This window comes from Phoca vitulina, unplaced genomic scaffold, assembly GCF_004348235.1.
Source record: "Phoca vitulina isolate PV1807 unplaced genomic scaffold, GSC_HSeal_1.0 scaffold18, whole genome shotgun sequence".
Classification (NCBI taxonomy): domain Eukaryota; kingdom Metazoa; phylum Chordata; class Mammalia; order Carnivora; family Phocidae; genus Phoca; species Phoca vitulina.
The window spans coordinates 15,818,715-15,840,615 of record NW_022589721.1 but is presented as its reverse complement, the minus strand read 5'-3'; the positions used below and the strand labels follow the sequence as shown (position 1 = coordinate 15,840,615).

Genomic DNA, 21,901 nt, shown 5'->3' with positions numbered 1-21,901 from the left:
ACCCACTCTTGTTCTCAACCCAACCTCAAGCATCTAAGTCCAGACATAGCAATTAAATTTATCTTTTTCAAACTCAAACCTGATAATATCCTCCTCCTGTTGAAGATACACTTCAGTGGTTTCTGATTGCTTTTAGGCTAAAGACTGACATCCTATATATGGCCTCTAATGCATGCATGATCTTTCCCTTTACCCCTTTAGGATCATTTTCACCTCTGACCTCATTGTGCTTCAGAGATGGTCTTCTTATAGCTCCTCAAACATAGCATATCTCATCTGCCACAGGGCCTTTGAATATGTCATTCCTGCAGCTGGAATGGTCTCCCCCACCTTTCCACTATTCTATTCCTTAAACCCACTTGACTCCTCATCCTCTGTTATCTCAGCTATCCTCAGGTCTCCATTAGGCCATCTCATTGCTCCCTGTACAGTCTGTGTGATTATCAGATTAAAGACTACCTCCTCTACTCAATCATAAGCTCCAATAGGGTAGGGCCCATGTTTGCACACAAGTTGGTTCAATGGAAAATGAAACCGCATAAAATGCCAAAATCATTGTGTCATCTTCCTCGTTTAAAACAATTCCTGATAAGTTCCTGTCTTCTGTGTGGAAGTTTCTTTCTTTTAAAAACCCTCATTTCTTTTCAAACTAACAATAATATGCACCACAAATTGTACCGTTTCATTCTAGAGCAGGAAAAAACCTTAGAGATCACTGTAATCCAACCCCCTCTTCATCCACATGAGAAAAATGTCACTAACACATTATGTGTCAATTACATCTGAATTTCCAAAATGTAATTCTCATCCATATGAAAAAAAATTGAATGATAGCATTCAATGTTGCGGGTAGGAAACTTGCTCAAGGTCATGCAAAGAAGCACATTATACATATTTATAAATCATTTCATTTGGGGTAAATGAACCTCCATACCTGAATGTCCATTCACAGGATGTGCATTTTCAGTGCTTTCAGACTTAGAGCCCAGTTCTGTTGTGGAAAGGACGCTGGACTAGTAATTTGAAGACTTAAGTTTATTCGGAATAGATCACTTAGCTGTAAGATATAAAACAAGCCACTTTCCTTTGTTTCAGCCTCCTTTTTCTCCAGGGTATAATCCTATTTTCACCCATGATTGTGAAAATCATCTATGAGTGTGAATAAAACAGCTTTACAGTATAAAAGACGAGGTATATACAAAGTGTTTACACTACTTAATAAATCATGGTGTCTATCCCAGGGCAGGATGGATTTGTGCCCAACAGCTATGAAACAACAACGGAAACTCCTCTGCACTCCCTCCAGTCTTCCCAGCAGAATTTTCAGAGTCCTATTATATGAAAGTCATGGCTGGGCACAGGATTGGGAATCTAGAATTCCTGCCCGGTTGATAGTCTCCATTTAAGACACAGATGGACCCACCAGGCTTTTATCTCTCTTTATTACACTCCATCCCTTCCAGCTCAGCGATTTTCCTTTCAGATGTGGGGAGGACAAGTGGAGAGGGTTTACTTGTGTCACCTCTTGTAACCAGAAACATGACCTGCCAGACCTCTAGAGCTCCTGCTAAGTCGCTGGTGGCCTCTGGACAAGAGGCTGGTTAGCTGCTATTGCCAATGTGAGCTTTAGGAAAGAGACCACTTGGCAGGCCCTCCTGCACTGATTCAGCTTGCCATTTAAAACATGTCCCTGCCAGCCTTAGTTCTTCCTTATTTCATTTCTTCTTAAAATCAAATAATGTCCCTATACAGGTTCTTCTCTAAGATAAAGACTTTCGTGGGATTTGATTTTGGTACTAATATGTGGTCATAGTGTTAAGGCAAGACTTACTACTTGTTCCAATTATGTTTTGCTATGTAACAAGCTATCCTCAAGGTTGGTGGCTTTTAAACAACCACCAGTTCATTATATCTAAGTATTCTTGGGTTGCCTGGGGCTCAAGTGGGCAGTTCCTCTATCACTCTTGCTAGGGGTCCATCATGTGTTCGCAGGCAGACGGTGGCTAGGGCTAGGTGTCTGGTGCTGCCATGCTCCTGAGTCAACATAGCCTTTCTGTCCAGTGAGGCAGGCTGGATGTTGAGATGCAGAGCTCAAGAGGGAGGAGGCAGATGCTACCAGAACTTGTTTATAGTTTTTATTGAAACCTAATCTACTTACCATACAATTAACCCATTTAACATGTACAATTCAACAGCATTTATACACAGAGTACACAACCATCATTCCAATCCATGTTAGCACATTTCCATCACCCCAAAAGGAAACCCCATTACAATCATTCCCCACTTCCCCACTGCCCCATCCCTAGGCAAACACTAATGTGTGTTCTGCGTCTACAAATTTGCTTGCTCTAGACGGTTCATAGAAATAGAATCATATAACATGTGGCCCTTTGTGACTGGTTTCTTTTATTTAGCATAATGTTTTCAAAGTTCATCCATTCTGGAGCATGTATTAGTCTTCTATTCCTTCCACAGTTAGTATGACCAAATAATATTCCATTGTATGGATATACTACCTTTTTGTTTATCCATTCATCAGTTGATGGACATTTGGGTTGTTTCCATTTTTGGTTCTTACGAATAATGCTGCTATGAATATTCATATACAACTTTTGTGTAGACATATGTCTTCATATACACCTGAGAGTAGAATTGCTGGATCACATGGTAACTCTGTTTAACCTTCTGGGAAACTGCTGGACTATTTTCATAGTTGTTGAACCATTTTCATTCCCACCAGTAAAGTGTGAGGGTTCCAATTTCTCCATATCCTCGCTAGCAGTTGCTACCATCCATCCGTTTTTCTTAGCACCATCCTAGTGGGTGTAAAGTGGTATCTCACTGTGGTTTTGATTTCCATTTCCCTGATGATTAATAATACTAAGCATATTTTGATGTGCTTATTGTCCATTTGTACATATTCTTTGGAAAAATGTCTATTCAGAACCTTAGTTCATTTTGAAAACTAGGTTGCTTGTCTTTTTATTTTTGAATTTTAAATGTCCTTTTTACATGCAGGATGCAAGTCCATTATCAGACATATGATTTGCCAATATTTTTGCCCATTCTGTGGGTTGTCTTTTCATTTTCTTCATGATATTGCTTGTAACCCCAAAGTTTTAAATTTTGAAGTGGTCTAAATTCTCCATTTTTCTCATTTTGTTCTTTGTGTGCTTAGTGTCACAGCTAAGAAACCACTGCCTGGCCCAAGCCCAGGAAAACGTATTTGCTCCTATGTCTTCTTCTAAGAGTTTTACAGTTTTAGTCCTTACATCTAGTTCCATAATCCATTTTGAGCTCATTTTTCTGTAAGGCATGGGGTTGGGGCCCACCTTCATTCTTTTGCACGTGGCTATCCCGTTGTTCCGTCACCATTTGTTGAAAGATTATTCACTTTCCATTGAATTATCTTGGCACTCATCAAAAACCAATCAACCCAGCCAGGCCTTCTTAACTGCTAGGCTCTGAAGTCACAGAATGTCAACTGCCCTGAATTGCCTTTATTAAAGCCATCAAACTCAGGCCAGACTCAACGGGAGGGGATACATGCACCACCTCTTCGTGGAAAGAGCAACATGCGTGCATAGGAAGAGGTGGGAATATTTGGAACCGTCTGGGAGAGCAGGTACCACACTGATTTATTTTCATTAACCAACTGAAAGGCCAATTTCAATAGTTATAGTTCATTTACAGTTGTGTGTTTTCTCTTCCTCATTTATTTAATATTTTTTACTTTACTTATAGGGTAGTTTTAAAAACATGGGATTCAAGACAAATCCAGCTTTAAATCCTAACTCTGCATACATGTTAACTGCATGACCCTGCTCCCCTAGGTGTACACTTGGGATTATAAGGGTGACTATTTGGGGAGCTCTGCAGAGGGAGCGGGATAATGCATGAAATGCTTCAGTCAGTGCCAGCTGCCCCTGAAACACTGGATACATTTTAGCTATGATGATGATAATGATGATGATGATGATGTTGGTGGTGATGATGATGATGATGGTGATGATGATGATGAAGATGATGATGTTGGTGGTGGTGATGATGATGATGATGATGTTGGTGGTGATGATGATAAAAGTTTTCTAGATGGAGCCAGTATTTGATCAAATCAAAACCCTCTGTGGCAAGATGAATTAAGATTCTGTGTGTGTTTCTCCAGAGAAGAATAACAACTCTATTTTAATTAGTAATCGGAAGTGTATACGATGCTCAGAAACTCTCATATTTTATAGAACAAATTCAGTTTTAGTCAAAATTGTCCTGCTCTGGCCTATAATCATGACATAAAGCCACATGCCAAATATGGTGCTAGGCATTAACAATCCTTGCCTCCTGTAAGCATGAACGCAACAGATTTTGATTGTGCATGTGAGTTGATTTCAACCTTTCCTGGATATACATCTGAATCAGATTTCCCAGACTCACTTTAATCTAAGGGGAAGGCAGCATTACAATAGAAGGAACTGCTACATTTAGGGGCCAGAACAGAAATAGAAGTAAGCTGATAGCGATCTCCTTGTGCACTGAAAAAAAAAAATTCAAAATAGCTGAGAAGGCCCTATATAACATGAGAACATAGGTAAATGGTACTCAAGGGCACAAGCTAGGGAGAGTCACAATGACCCATGGGCTATGTGGCCAAAAAGGTGCTTTAGGATTTAGAAAGACAGCTTTTTAAAAAGTCCTGTGTTAGCATAATGATAAATCATTTTGAAAGGCAAAATATGTAACTTTATATACATGATAACCATTAAAAATTAAAAATTCATTCACCCAAATATTAAAAGAATTTCTTACTCCTGGGGGTAGTTTGTGAATGATTTTTCTTTTCTTTTTAATGGAATACTCTATTACTCAAATTATTCCCCAGAGAGAAAGTACTGTTTTTGTAACTGGGGAAAAATGCTATCAATCAGTAAAGAAGTTATATTAAGGTTAAGTTTTGTTTTGTTGGTTTTGTTTTTTTTTTTAGAAAGAGAGAGAGCATGCACACACACATGCACAGGAGAAGGGGGGCAGGGGGAGGGACAGAGGGAGAGAGAGAATATTAAGCAGGCTCCAAGCTCAGTGCAGAGCCCCATGCGGGGCTTGATCTCACAACCCTGAGATTATGACCTGAGCCAAGATCAAGAGTTGGATGCTCAACTGACTGAGCCACCTAGGTGCCCCAGGGTTAAGTTTATATTTAACTGGATGACTTGTTCCTGACAAAATGCTTATATTAATACCCAATACAATAAAGTAGCTCCCAATGTATAAATTATATATTTACATGTATGCTCCCAACTTACAGTTTGAATGTATAACATTGACTTCTGTGATTAGAAAGAAAGTATTAATTAGGTAGAAATGCTTACATGAGCATTGGTATTTTTAAGTACTATGCTATTATCTATAGAACAGATGTTACACAGATAAATTAACATAATTTTCATAATAATTAGACTTGGAACAAGTAATCAGAAAACCATTCATTTAATATTTGTGAGTAAAAATAGTACATACTGGAAAGGGTGAGAAGAAAGGAAAAACAGCATTTTACATTCTTTGCCAACAAATATCTTTTATCTGCTTTAACTCCTGCTTTCGTCTTCATATTATACACTGAATTGAACATCCTCATTTTCATCTTCATTCCTTACTCATGCTGTTCCCTCACATCTCCTCTCCTTTCTTTCTTGAAGAAATCCAAACTACCTTCCAAAGGGGAGGAGGCTCACTGTACAGTGATATAGGTTGTTCACTGTACAAGGAAACCTGACTTCAGGTAAAAAGGAGGGCTAAAGTCCAGCCCTAATTCCTCATGAGCAGTCCTGTGTGGAAATGACTGCAATAGCCGGAAGGAAAGGGCAAAAAGTTACCTGGTTCTCATTTGCAGTAGGTGCTAAACGACACAGTGGGCCTCGGCTTTAAAGGGCTGGATTAAGTACTAACTCCTCTTTGAAACTATCCCAACTAAAGTGCAATCCAGACAGCTCTCTCTCTGTTTTGAACTTAAAATCAGTGCATGGTTTATATATCCTTCAATTTTTAATGCATTCCAGCTAAACTAGAAGCTTCTGAAAGATAGACACCATGCCTTAAATGTTCTTATTTCTTAAAAAAAAAACAAAAAAAAACAAAAAAACTGAGCTTAGGGAAGGCATATACATGAAGTGCTCAACAAATATTTGTTAATCAACTGAGGAAAAACTAAGAATATCACAAGCAACAGGAATAGAGAGGGTGATTTGTCTTTGAAAGGTGAAATTCCTCCTTGCTTGTTATTTTAAATCTGCTGGAAGAAAAACTAGAATTTTTAGTGCTGGTTTTATGCTTGAGGAGACTGATATTTTGGAACCTAAGTTGTAATTTTCTCATTGCCCATGGTTTTTAGTGTTGTTGTAGTAAACATTTACAGAACTTGAACCAGCTTTAGACAGAAGCCGAGTACAACTGCAAGGCTACAGCTGCCCTAAGGGGGCCACATTCAGCTATGGTTTCATAACTGGAAAATTACACAAGAAGATGAGAAGCCGAGCATTTTTACAATGTCTTCAAAACAATTCCAACCTATTAGCCTTTTCCAACAACTGTCCAGGGAAGCTGGATTCTAAAACAAATTATAAGTCTCCTTTTAAGGGAATGGTTACTATTTGTATTGAATGCTTCCATAATTATTAGAAAACAGAAGCATTTGAGGCCAAAAACAAAGAAAGAAAAGAGGTAAAGAAAGAAGCTTAGGAGAGGTAAGATGAAGCCATGAAGACAAACTGAGGACAATACCAACTAGGGAAAATATATATACTTTAAAAGGTAAGAAAGTGCAATGAACTGATACAGTTAAGAAACTGAACACAATGACAAGTAGGCGCTACTTTTGTGCATGTTCATGGGACCACTTTGTACTGCACTTTTGTGGAGGTGGTGTGAAAGAGGAAGGGAAACAGGCTCTGGTCTCTTTTCCCACCCAAGATTTTATGTTGTACGATCATAAGACTCCACTCTTAAAACAGCTTTAAAATCACTGTTAAAATCATTGATACATCTGTGGTCAACTGATTTTTAACAAGGGTTCCAAGGCCACCCAATGGGAAGAATTTTTTTTTTTAACAAATTGTGCTGAGATGATTAGAGAGCCACATGCAAAAAAAAAAAAAAAAAAAAAAAATGAAGTTGGACCCTTACCTCACACCCTATACAAAAAAATAACTCAAAATATATTAAAGACCTAAGTGTAAGAGCTAAAACCATAAAATTTTTACAAGAAAACATAAGGGTAAATTTTCAAGACTTTGGATTGGCCAAGGATTCTTAGATAGGACACCAAAAGCACCAGTGACAAAAGAAAAGACAAATTGGACTAGATCAACATTTATAACTCTTACACTTCAAAGGCACTGGCAAGAATGTGAAAAGACAGCTCACAGACTGGGAGAAAATATTTGCAAAGCATATATCTGACAATGCATTTGCATCCAGAATACATAAAGAACACTTAAAGCTCAATAATAAAGACAAATAACCCAATTTCAAAGTGGACTAATGATCTCAATAGGCCAGAGAAGATATACAAATGGTCAATAAGCACATAGAAAGATGATAGGCATCATTGGTCATCAGGAACCACAAATCAAAACCAACCACAATGAGCTATCACTTCACACCCCCTAGTTGGCTAGAATAAAAAAGTCAGATATTAACAAGTTGTTTGCAAGGATGTGGGGAAATTGGATGCCTCACACACTATTGGTGGGGATGTAAAACGGTGCAGCCACTTCAGAAAACAATCTCTCAGCTCCTCAAACCACTACACAATCCAGCCATTCTGCTCCTCACTATATGTCCAAAAGAAATGAAAACATATGTGCACAGAAAAACTAGTACACAAATGTTCATGGCAACACTATTCATTATTGTCAAAAGGTAGAACAACCCAAATACCCATCCACTGATGAAACTGAAAATCTTATCTATCCATATAATGGAATAGTATTTGGCTGCACAATGAAAGAAGTACTGATACAAGCTACAAATGGATGAACCTTGAAAACATAATAAATGAAAGAAGCCAGGCACAAAAGACCATGCATTTTATCATTCCATTCATAGAGATGTTCAGAGCAGAAAAAGCTATAGGGACAGAAAGTAAATTAGTGGTTGCTTAGGGATAGATGAAAGAATAGGGAAGTGACAGATAAGAGTTAACGGAGCTTCTTTTTGAGGTGATGAGAATGTTCTACAATTGTGGTAATGATTCCACATATCTGTGAATATACTAAAAACCATTAACATGTATAATATAATGGGTCAGTTATATAGTATATGAATTACATCTCAATAAAGCTGTTAAAAATCATATTCATTCATTAATTCAATAAATATTTATTGAGCATCTTCTATATCCCAGGAGATGCAGAAATGAAAAGACATGGCCCTTGAGCTTAATTGTTTACAATCCAGCGGAAAAGCAAACATTAAAAACCTATGGGCAAGACAGATAAATGCCACAATAGAGTTAGAAGTATACGGATATGAAAGGGAAGCAAGGAAACTAGGAGTGATCTGGTTGATTACCTTCTCCTCTGCTCTTGCCTATTAGCACAAACGGTTCGAGAGAGAGGGGCAATGAGAAGCAGTCCTGGGTTTCAATCTCTGTACTATGATTTCCAAGCTGTGGTTTGGCTCTATGATCCTGGATTTCTTATTGTATGTAATAAAGATAATAATGCTTACCTCAATGGGGTTGTAAAAACTATAGCTAATCTATAAAAGTGTCTAGAATATCACCTGTCACAAAGTAGCAGTGAACAAATGATACACAGAGGTACATACGCACACCCCTGAGAATAGACCCTTGTCAACTCCTGTCAATCCTCATCAGGTTGTACCAAAGTTCAAACTAACCAGAAGAACCAATTCCAGGCATCTGGGGAGAGGTAGTGGCATTCAGGTGACAGATGAAACACATAAAAGCCAAAAAAGTTTAATTACTTAAAAAGATATTTTATATTCTAATGAATGCTAACACTGATGCTAACATCAATTTTGTTTAGAATATTAAATTATGGTAGACTACAGAGGAGAATTTAAAAAAAATACTATTTGGGTGATGGTGGGTTCATAAGTGTGTTAAATTTGTGAAAATTTACTGAGCTGCACATTTAGAATAATGTGTACTTTATGTATATTACAGTTCAATAAATTTAACTTTGTAGTTAAACTTTAAACTTTGACTACAAATTTAAATTTGATAAAGTTAAAAATCTGGATTGCCTTTCATTCTGGTCTGAAAGACTCTTTTGTTAGAAGCTCTGAAATTAATAAATGCTTTCTGTCAATTTGGTGCTCTTTTCATTTGGTGGAACAATGTCTTTGCTTACACTCCCCAGCTCTGTGTGAAGAGATGGTAATTAAGTAGGGATGTTTTCATTTAGCAAATAAAGCAAGATAAACAATACAGCAACTACACTCTTGGATTCATCTTGACATTTAAAGACAAAGCCACCTACCCAGGGGAGCTTCCATACAAAGCCTCTAATGTAAGAATACTCTCCTTCCTTAAAAACTCCCAGCCACGCCTTCCTCTGGTATCACTCCTAAAACATCTACTTCTACTTTGCTCCAAAATGTGCCTCTTCTCTCAGAAGGTCCTGTCCCCTCTTCTACTCTGTGTTCTTTTTCCCCTTTGTGGCAGAATGCCTAGCATAGCCTCCTCATGCCCTTGATCCATTCACTCTAGAACTTCAACATTTAAAAACAAATAAGCTATTTCCTCTAGAAAGGACTCTGAGTTCTTGATCTCTTCCAGATGTAAGTGAGGGTCATTGTATTCAAACCATATTAGAGATGATATTTAATTTCTACAGGTTCACTCAAATTTAAATTTTTAATTTTTAATGCCAACTGTGGGAAAGTGAAGAGCGTGCACTATGAGCAATTTTTGCAGGATCACTCTTTAGCAACTGAAGGTTTAAAGCATGTTCCTTGGCCCATCTCAAAGTCACTTGCCTTACCTGGAAATTCATGGTGAAACTCTCTCCCTCTTAAGAGGTGTAGGAAGAATTAAGTGAAATAATGTGTGAAAAATACTTAGGATGGTGCCTAGAGCAGAAAGTGTTCAGTAAATGATGGCTATGTTTACTATTCTTATTCTTTGAATGTCTACACTAAGACCCTAGAATGAGTAAATACAAAGAGTGATCTTAGATGATCAAATATCTACTCTTGGTTTTACTCAAATTTGAACATGCCACAGGTTAGGAAAAAGAGAAAGGGGCTAACCATTGACTTCTTTCCTAAGTAAGAATGACCAAGGTCCATGACATCAATGGGCTTCTGGTCCAGCAGGAGAGAATGAGACCCAGTCACTTGGAGAGATGGCTGCTGTAGTTGCTGGGCTAGAACCCAGGGTGAAAGAGGGGCAGAAAGGGAGCCAAAATAAGCCGCTTCAATCCAACCACATGCCATACTTGCGCAACAGTGGTGACTGAGAGAACCCTGTGCCGATTCCAACCATCACATCATGCACGGCACATGCTCAGAGAAAACGGAAAGAGCAAGTGAATTTTCTATGGACAGAGTGTGGGCAATTCTGCCTGCCTGCCCACTCAAGGAGCTACATGATAACACATTTCAGTGCCCAGGTGGGTCTCATGGGCTTTATCAATCGGGGTCCCAGCAGGAAACAACATGGATGTGCAAATGAGCTGCTAAAAGGTAGTTCATAATAGAAGAGCTACTGATGCTATGGGCAGGGTTAAAGGCAATGACCAAGTAAAGCTCCCAGACTAGCAGACTGCAGTGATCATTAACAACTCTATGCCTGAGGATTCTGGAGGGAGGGAAGTTTCCAAAGCCTAAAAGAGATGTGGGGAAGGAGAGGGCTGCCTGATAGAACCTGAGGCCTTCAATACTGGGGAGGGAACAGAGAAATATTACCCTGACCTCACTGTCCTCGCTCCCACGTACTTCCTGCTCATGCCTCTCACGGACTGAGGCAATGGCCATGGAGCCTGGTGATGACCTCAGTCCATGTAGGTCAGCCTCCTGGGGCCCACAGAGGGCTGGGAACCAGAGAGGATGGATCTGGAGAACAGAAATGTCCCGTGTCCAGGCTGGGAGTCTCACCATGCTGAATATAACTTTGGTGTAGAAAGGCACGTGTTTTTTTATGCAATCTGGGTAATGCAAGGATACTTTTGACTATATGCATTTTTCCTTACAGATTAGAAATACAGCACATCCTGCCTTAGATGAGGCTCTGCTGAGCTTTACCTCAGTCCTCACAACAAATCTGTGAATTATACATTTTCTTCCAATTTTATAAATGGAAAAAACAGGGTCAGAAAGGTTGAATGTTTCAGTAAGAGGCAGGCCAAGAACTCTGACCCATGCTTCCCCAACTCCAGAAATCTTAAATCGCTTTTTCATTTTACCAAGTTGAAAAGGAGCAACAGAGATTGATTGGCAAGGTGAATGTTACAGAGACTTGGTCCACAGCCCTGAAATTACACGGGATCAGGGAAACATGGCAGAAATAACCAGCACTGTCAACCTCCAGCATCCATGAATCCAGTCTACTGTTGAAGCAGCAATGCATTTACCTTAAAATCATTTCTAAGTAACACCTAGAGCTAGAAATCTGTAGACAACAAGCTAGGGCTGATGGCTTCTCACAAACATAGCTGGCCTGTTGCCCATTCTGCATGTTAACAAAGCTTGACTATTACTGCCATGAATTATAGGGGGATGGCATTGCCAAGGAACAGTAAGGAGAATATGATTTCCCAAACCAGACCCAAAGACTTTCTTCACATCCATTTAAAAGTCTGTTAAGCTGTGTATGGTTTACTATCATTTAGCGGTCTTCGTTTCTGCTACCACCCTGGCTTGAAGCAACAGAAACTGCGAAGTAGAACACGCAGACTGAAAAACAGTTAAGATCATAGGCTCTGAAGCTGGAAACCAGGGTTGGAAATGGTCCTCATACTTTCTGGTTGTGAAGGTAAGCAACTTAGTTCACCTCTCTAGCCTGGACCTCCTTATCTGCCAAAGGGAGAACAACAGTACTTATCTCATTAGTTTAGAATGAGGCTTTAATGAGACAACACATGTGAAGAGCTTAGTATACAATAGGCATCAATCATGCCCTATGTTTGCTGCTTTCATCATTCTCATCAGCATCTGCAGACTTACTTCACTGTCTCTTCAATTCCTCTGACCAACACCTGGCCCTAACAGTACGGATAGCACCTTGCTTTGTCTTTCTCCTGCTTGCGGGTACTTTAAGATAAGCCTGACTGCTGCCTGCCCATCTCTGGCCAGCCCTTTTTTTTTTAGTGATTTTTAAATTTTTAATTTATTTTATCTATTTTTAATTGTGGTCAATAAACATAAATTTTTACCATTTTAGCTATTTTTAGGGTATAGTTCAGTAACATTAAATACAGTCACATGATTATGCAATCATCGCCACCATCCATCTCGAGAACTTTTTCATCTTCCCAACTGAAACTCTATACCCACTAAATAATAACGCCCCGTTCCTCCTTCCCCCAGTCTCTGGCAACCTACTCTTTGTCTTTATGAAGTTGAGTCCTCTAGGGACCTCGCATAAGTGGAATCATATGACATTTGTCCATTCGTGACTGATGCTACTTAACTAGCATAATGTTGTCATCCGTATCATAGCATGTGTCAGAATTTTCTTCCTTTTTAAAGCTAAATAATATTCCATTGTATGTAAACACCACATTTTGTTTATCCATTCATCCATCAATGGTCATTGGCTACTTTGACCTTTTGTTTATTGTAAATAATGCTATGAGTATGGGTGCACAAATATCTGTTCAAGTCCCTGATTTCAATTCCTTTGGGTACATACCCAGAAGTGGAATTGCTGGATCATCTGGTAACTATATGTTTAATTTTTTGAGGACCCCTCCCCCCATACCATTTTTCACAGTAGCTACACCATTCCCACCAGCAAGGCACAAGGGTTCCAGTTTCTCTACATCCTCACAAACACTGTGATTTATTATTTGTTTGTTTGTTTGTTTTGGTGATCACCACCATGATGAGTGTGAAGTGTTTCTAACAGCTCTGTGTTCCCAGATGCATTTCACCACCCCTACCTCCCAGTCTCTGGGCATCACCAAATGTGCAGACACTGGCTAGTTCTATTCCCGGAGAACAGGCCTGAGCTCAGCTACCTGGACCAAACTAGCCATGAGGTCGGCTCCTAGCTGGCCCTTCCTTGGCAGGCTGAAGCTGCAGCTGTTAAAAATAAGAAAACCAACAAAATTGGGTGAACCAGGGCTGGGTTGATTTCAACATGCATACACATTCTCTTCCATACTTTAAACTCCACTTAGAATGTATAAGGCAGTGTTTAGATAGAGAAATTATTTGAAAATAACTGCAATATAAAATTTTTGTTGATACTGAAAATGATAAAACAGCGAGTTTGCTCTATATGGTCTCTCCCTGACAGGCAAATTATTAAACATTTTAATAACCAATCAGGTGAAACACACAATTTTGCATGACCTGCTATAAAGAAACTTTTTTTAAAAAAGAAAAGAAAGAAGAGATGATTAGGAGCATCCAACAAGGATGTGGTTCTAGGTCAAAAGTTTCCCATGACTCTGCATAGAGCTGCACACATAATGAAACCACTTACATTTTTGTTCTAAAATGGTTGTTAAACACCCTGTGAGAAGAGATGATGGCCCTTTTAAAAAGCACCACTTTAAAACTTTTTAAATAATGAATCTCTTTTCTCAAATAAAATTTTACAGAAAATCCCATGTTTTTAAATTTCATGCTTATAACACAACATTTACTTATAAAAGTTAAACAGTGAAACCTGTAAGGTAGTTTTGGGTAACACACAAAATACAGAAGTAAGAGGACTGGTGAGGCTATTTATTGCTCCCTCAATAATCAGCTACAAAATCCAATTAATTTGTGCATTTTGTTTTAGTTGCCAGGAGATAATTCTCCATGGATCTCACACATCTCTTTATATCTTGCAAGTAGAAGTATTGACAGCTTATGTTCTAAACTATCTTTTCAAGAATGCTGGTATAGTAAACAGACTTGGAAGGTAGATAGTGTCTGTCTCTGAAGCAAAAGGGCAGATTGGCTTACTGTCCTGTATGAGAAAGATAATGTCTCACTCTGTGCTAAAGAGCAGTTTGCTTAAAGACTACTACAAAAAACTCAGGTTCCTCAAGCTTGGGATCCTGTTCTGTAACCCAACCCTGGCAGGTGTCATCTGGCCCCCATTGTGCTATTCTATGGGAACTAAGGCTTGGGGAACTGGCTCCAGAAAATGATGATACTCTGGTTATTACTATCGCTGAGAGTAACAAACTGTCCTTTGTCTCTGACCCAGGGGTCTCTTGTCTTCTGCCTGTACCCAAGAAATGGCAGCAGGCAAACTAGTTAGCTTGCAAGTAGGGTAAAATCTCAAGACTCTTACCAGTTTTTGGTATCAGTTATGCAGTACTGAAATCATCCCTTGTCACTCAGACAAGCCATTGCACAAGGGAACAACTTTTAACCCACTTACAATGCAATCCCAGGACACTCTTCAAATAAACCAAGAAGACAGGAAACATTTCTTCCAAGATTCTATGACTCACTGTTAAACTGGGCAGCACAAGGAAACTGTGACAGTGCTGTACATAGCCCATTAGATAGTATTTTTATTAAAGTTTGCAGAATAATTAAAACACATTTTGAACACAAAATGTGAATCCATTCATAGAACTCAGTATCTCCACTTGAAAAGCCCTTCTATCCCAGAAATGGAACAAGACAGAGTCAAAAGCTTGAAGACTTTTTTTTTTTTTTTTTTTGCTCCAGGTCCACGCTTTAGAGTTACATCTGTCATTAAACCTCTCTCTAGCTCATGTTCCCCATCTCTACAGTGGGATTAATTGTGTCTCCAGAGTTTAACTCCCAGAGTTGTACACGGGATCAAACATGTTAATGCATAAGATGCTTTGTAAACTCTAAGGAGGCGAGACAAGGTAAATCTCTGTCTACTGTTGTTTGCCATTAAAAGCAAGTTCTCTGTAGCTCTTTCATGGAACAGGCTCAGCAGCTCACAGCAATCACAGCATGCAGAGTCCTTTGTTCATTCAACAAATATTTATTGTGCCAGGCACTGGGCGGGAACAGGAAAAAGATCCCAGGGACACATGGTAGAGAAACCTCTGATAAGATAAAACACACAAAAGGGCTTTTCCCCTTTGGATATAGTTTCTCCCTTATATTTCCCTTCAGTGCTATGGAGGAGAGAATATAAAGGAAGCAGTGGGAACGCAACTGAGATCTAATGGCACACAGGGAGTTTAAAGCGATGCTTCAATCAGGCTTATACTCCGAAGCCAACTAAATAGACTATTAGTGGCTGGAGAGAGAAACTCTTGCTGCTGAGGAAACCAAAGGCCCTTTAGGCAAAAAACTAAACTAATGTCTGTATGAACCAGACTAGAAGAGAGCTACCTCCATGTTAAGACTGAGGTTAAATTAGAACGGAGAAGTCTCCTCCAGATCTCACAATGAAATCAAGGTTAGTTTAAGATGTACATTTCAACTACTAGTTTTAGTAAGGAAATTCCAAATTGTACATTCAACTCATTTTCTCCTTTATAGCTACCTCTATTTATCAGTATAGAGAGCACTTGATAATCCTGAGTTCAACCTGTTTTAAAGTGGTCTATTTTGCCAACTGCTGAATGATAATCAAATTTTATAGTTTGGAATATGCACCTAAAATATCTTCTACCACAGGACAGCAGCGGACACAAATTCAACGTTGTTCTTCTAGGTTACGGATATTTATCCTGCTCACGCAGGTCTCATTTGGAAAGTAAAAATTGTACTGTTTGGGAGAATGTGAGTTATGTTCACGCGTTGTGTGTCTGGGGTATTTGGACCCATGCAAAATTAAGTGGGAAACAGGAAGCCCCCTCCTGGAGAGATGGCATGCCTTATTCTAGGCACCTTCAGGCCATAGTGAAGGTTTGACGAAAGCTTGTTGATGGAAGTGCATTGTGCCTTGAATGTGCTCAGATGAATTGCTCAAAATGACAAAGCCTGGGCATTGATCCAGGGGCACACATCCTCTTTCTCACACCCTTTCCAGCTGGTAGCGGGAGATGAGCGGCAGGATACGCTCATACTCTGAGGTAGGCCCTGTCCTGTGTACCTTACACATCCCGTTAGTTCATTTAAGCCCCACAAGAAGTCTGAGAGGTGGATACAGTCAATAGATCCAACTACTAGCAGGGCAATTGTAGGCACAGAGTGGTGAAGCCACTTGCCAATGAGGCACAGAGCCAGGATTCACACCCAGGCAGCCTGGCTCCTAGGCTCTTACTTCTGTGCTAGGCTAAATAATAATAGGTATCATTTATTTATACTATGATTTACTACTCTAACAGCAGCAGCTAACATTTCTTGGGTGCTCACTCTGTGCCAAATGCTGTGCTTAGCAATGTACAGACTAAAATCCTCCCCATCGCCTTTCCAGGTGAGACCCAGCCTTACCTCCACTTATGACTACAGATCAGTGAGGCTCAGCGGCCGGCTTGAGGTAGCGGAGCAAGCCAGCTGGAAGGCTGGGATTGAAGAGCAGGTCTGGGTGACTCTGAAAACCACACCCACTGTCACTCACTATGCAGAGGACTCATGTCCCCAACTCTCCCATAACCTTCCTCATGGCGGGACCCCCTGAAAGGGCCGGCTTTTGCCCCTTAACCGGTATTCGTTTGAGTACCTCTGAATTAAATTAACGGGAGCGACGTGGATCCTAAGAGGTAGCAGAGTCACTGAATTTTAGTTTTGAAATACAGCTTTGTCCTATGAACTAGCAGACCGAGAAACTCTACAGGTTAGAAAGCCAGGTGCCCCCAAATCAGCCTGGCTCAGCAAAACCCCAGACAGAAACCACCTAGTTTCACAAAGTTCTATTAATAACAGAGAACAAACAAGCAAGAAGAGAGCAAAAGGAAATATTGACAATACAGCCAGCCCCCCAGAGCTGGTGGGAGGGGGTGGAGAGCGGCAGCCCACACACCTGCTACCCTCTCACGCTGTATCACCATCACCCAGAAATGACCTTACTGCTTCAGGTCCCAGAAGCTCCTTCTGAGAAACGGGGCGGTAACGTAGCGTCCCATCTATTTTATATTGTATTTTATACTGTCAATTTCTATACTATTATTTCTATTATTATTTACTATTCTATTATTAGTCTACTGAGAGAATTCAGATAAAATAAGCTAGTGGAAGTGCTCTGAGGAGCTCAACTTACAAATAAAAGATATTGTTTCTATCACATTTTACATAATACCATATAGATTTATCTCTCTTTTTTTTTTTGGTTACGATACCATTGATTATATTCCCTATGCTCTTTAGTCCCTAAATCTACAGGTAGATTCATCTTGAAGAAAAATCACTTTACTCTCCTTCTCCCATGTCTGCTTGGACTATTTCCAGTCAATTTTACAGAAAATTCCATACCAGGTTATTTATAATCCCCATGTCACATTTTAAGATAAACTACATTTTGAAGAAAACATTGATTTCCTTAGTTTAATCTCCATAAATAATAAATAATGATAAATCTTTCCTAATAATAAAAATGCTTTCTAAGATTTAGGAATAGCCTAGTAGCAATAAGTTTGGGCTTTGGGCTTCTGGGATCAAATCCCAGATGTTTTTATTAGTGAAGTGACCTTGGGTAAGAGCTTGAATCTCTCCCTGCCACATTTTCCTCACCCATAAAATGGGTACAATTGACCTAAATCAGGGTTTGTTATGATGATCAAACAAATGGATCAAACAAACATCCTGCCTGACACATAGTTATCAACCAACCAATGTTATTGACTGTTATTATCTTAAAAAGAAAAAAACAAAAGGAACATATATTTTGCAAGGCCTTCTTTCACACATGTTAGAGGTATCCTAAGCAAGTGTTCTGGCAAAAAAGAAAAAAGAAAAAGAAAAAGAAAAAAACTTCATATTAAAATAAATAAAATTCTTAAAAAGATGAGCTATGAACAAAACTATTTTCTGCTTCATATAATTTTTGAAAGTCTACAAAGCTTACAAAATAATAGTACATGCTGAGATTCATGGAAAAGATATCCAGGGAAATATGGGAAATACAATAAAAATGATTAAGCATATATATATATATGCTAAACAAAACTGTTCAAGTAGGTAACTGAGCCATCATTCCAAAGGCCCCAAAGTTTGTTCCAAGTATGTTCCAGCAACCAAGTGTAGGGGCCAAGACTGCGAGGTGGCAGCTAGTTCATGCAAGGTTAAGTACTGATTAAATTACTTTTCCTAGTATTAATTTCACAAGCAGTTTGGAGAAATAAGTTTACTTGGAAATTGTGATACTGAACACTAATGACTGGAAAGCCAACTGCACACTGAAAAAAAGACAGCAATGCTGATCCATGGAAATGACATGGATGCCTTTGACAACTTAGAATGTTATAGTTTGAAAGGACTGTCTTGGTGATCTGAATATCTAACACCTGCCAGAATTTTCCAAAAGGAGCTAAGAAAGTAAAAGAAAACAGCAACAATGGTAGACTCTTAATCATAGGAAACAAATTGAAGGTTGCTGGCGGGGAGGGGGCTAGGAGGATGGGGTAACTGGGGGATGGGCATTAAGGAGGGCACGTGGTGTAATGAGCACTGGATATTATATAAGACTGATGAATCACTGACCTCTACCTCTGAAACTAATAATACACTATATGTTAATTAATTTAATTTAAATAAAAATAAATAAAGAAAAAGAAAACAGCAACAAAACATACACACACAATCAGGTATACAAATGGAGGTGCTGATGGATCCCTTCCATTCAAATTCATGTGAGTCCGGGAGATGAGGGATTTTCTACACTTCAGTTTAGAAAGCAAGTGATGGGAGAAGTAACACATACGGGGCATTAAGTGGCTGGACAATACCAGCTCCAGGTGGTCATCACTATCAGACTAATATCTGAAATGCCTATCATCTCTGGGGTCTGACAACATACCACAGTCACTAAGCTAAATATTTAAGTACTTGACACATTTATTCTTTTAATTCCCACAATAGCACTAAACACCTAGGAGGTCGTACCATCACCACTCCTAGGTCATAAAAGAGGACACTGAGGTTGACAGAGGTGAGGTGACAGGGCTAGAATCAAACTTATCTGGCTCTTAACCATCATGTTACTTAATCTGACTCCCCAGTCCCACCTCCCCATGCATCAACCCACCCACCACACAGTAGGCTCTTTTGTGGGATAAATACCTATTTTCAACCTATTTAAAAGGCAGCCAGAGTTAAGGAGGGGGAGTCCTGCCCCTGTACTCCTTTCCCTAATGGCTGCTCTGGAAAAAAACAAGAGAGGTGGGATAGGAAAGAGACCACAGGAACAGCAGATCAGCTCAGAGACAGACCACTGGGGAGATCTGAGACCCAGCAACAGAATACTCCTGGACTACAAGGCATTCCTCCCTTCGAAGAGCTGAGAGATTATTCCTCTCAGACCATCCTGCTATCTGAAGTTCTCTCACTACTCATCTCTTGACCTGAACTTGAACTTCCCTGTACTTGACACTGCTTCTCCAGCCACTCGCAAGACTAAACCTCCGAGTTACACAACAGTGCTCAAAAGAGAAAATAGGCAGCTGCCTTACTTGAGGGCAAACATCAAGCTCCAACCTTTTGTTTTTATTTCTGGAGTTTTGTTAAATCGACTCAAATATAGAAAATAAATATTTTCTATTTAAATAAATTCTTTATTCAGAATCTTACGAAATCGACTTGATTTCTGGCAAAGAGAAAAGCAAATGAGGGATCGAGTTTTCCCATATTAAAAGGAACAGTTATGTAACCATCCCACATGGAAGAGCCAGGCTGAAGTCAGAATGATAAAAGACTGAAATAGCCCTGCTCCTCTCCACAAGTTAAGATCACAGTGGGGGATTTCACGTGCGACATACTTCTCATACAGCCTCTGTCCCCTCATGAAGGCCTTCACTTCATTGTCCAGAGGGAAGGTGCCATCATCCTTTCTAAAGCGGTAGAAGAGTTTGACGTCCTTGAACTCCTTATGCTCATCACACACTGAAACACAATATACACAGAGAGGCAAATAAGAAAAAAAAAATCTTATTTAATTCCTCAAATGATGTGAGAGGCTAATTAAGACTTGTTTTACTACCTAATTTCCGAAGCACACTAATCTATGCTTTAGTGCATGTATTTAGCACAGTACCTGGAATCAAGTAAGTGCTCAGTAATATTAGTTATCATCATCATCATCATCACCATCATTATCTAGTAAAATGGTCACAAAACTCAATGCATCATTCATGCCACAAATTCTTCTTGAGCATACTGGGGCAGACATCAGCCTCAAAGAATGTGATGTCTAGTGAGATAAAGAGAAATGTCAACATGTAATTAACATATGGCATGAGGGGGCAATGAATGAGGTGAGGGGATACTGCAGTGGGAGACCAAAGAAGGAGTAACCAGTAACCCCAGTAACCTAGCTGCAGGGAACGGACACTTCTCTGAAGAGCTTGCAGAGTGTAGGCAGAGACCTGAAGAATGGCTAGAAAATGGGCTAAAGTGAAGAGAAAGGGCATTCCAGCCCAAAAGGACATGTGGAAGGTCTTGGTCAGGGTTAAAGATTTCAAGGAGATGTGTTTATGAACGTTCATGGAACCACTGAGAGTAACAGAAAACTCGGAAACCTCTTAGATGTCCATCAGCAGGAGAATGGGTAAACATACCATGGCGTAATTATATATGGCATACGTAGCAGCGGAAATGAGCAAACAAGAGATATGCCATCAACATGGATGAATCTCAGTGTGTTGATCAAGTTGTAAAAGAATAAACATGCATTTTTATAATGATTTAAAGCACTGGAAGCAATATGATACCTTGCTAAGAGATGCCTATACAGAAAGGAAAAAGTACGAAGAAGCAAATGGAAATAAACCCAAATGCCTCTTAGAGGAAGGAAGGGAATATCACTGGGGAGAGATGCACAGGAGACCAAGCATTTTATTTCCTAAATGGGTAGGTTCATATCTGGAATAGAAGACGTGGTCTTTGGTTTCCTCCCAAGTTACCTCAAATGTCGGTGGCTACTTCACTCACCGTGATGAATGATGCCCCGGTCTGCTAACTTCTGCATGAGTTTGATTGCTGTCTCTCTGTCGGAAGCCTCTTTGTGCTCAATCAGCCAGTCAATCAGTTCTTTTGCGACAAAGCAGTTTGGGTAGGTTTTGAGATGATGTCGCCTATCTTTAATCACCTTTTCTTCATGCAGCCTGAGCCTGGAAAGAAAATTTGGCATCGCTTTAGGAATTTTAATGACAACACAAATCATTAAGCCAATCCCAGAGCTCAGGAACAAAGTGGAGTCTCTAAATGTATCAGAGTGCCATTCACATACCTGCATGTCCGTAGAGGGTTGTGACACTGTCAGAGCCCAGAGGCCCCAGAAATGATTCTACCCCCAGATCTAGAGATGATACAGGTCAATGGGAGGGGAAAACAACACTGGACAAGCTAGAGCTCTCCTGCCACTTGGAAGACTGAGAAAAGCTTTCTCGCCCCTCCTCTGATGAATGCCTTCTCTTTATCCCTCCACCGGTCGGCTTATGGCTTCAACCAAACAACAAACAAAAACTCTGAACACTCGCTGAAACCAGGTACTTTCTCTTTGTCACAGATTGCTCAAGGTCCACCACATCAGCATTCATGCATTTATGTAACAGATACCAATGAGTGTCTACCACCTGCCCATTACATATTTCAAGGCATTAGAGACCTAGGTCGGAAAGTAGCACAA

At 39.6% G+C, this 21,901-nt stretch overlaps 1 protein-coding gene across 1 annotated transcript in view; it reads right to left on the bottom strand.

The window, feature by feature from the left end:
- DEPTOR (DEP domain containing MTOR interacting protein) overlaps window positions 1-21,901 on the bottom strand; it is a 122,759-nt gene that overhangs the window by 61,166 nt on the left and 39,692 nt on the right. Inside the window, exons 2-3 of the mRNA XM_032415698.1 lie at window positions 21,205-21,383; window positions 20,034-20,157 (exon numbers count right to left, since the gene is read on the bottom strand). Coding sequence (XP_032271589.1) covers window positions 20,034-20,157; window positions 21,205-21,383 — 303 coding nt within the window. The remainder of the gene's footprint in view (window positions 1-20,033; window positions 20,158-21,204; window positions 21,384-21,901) is intronic.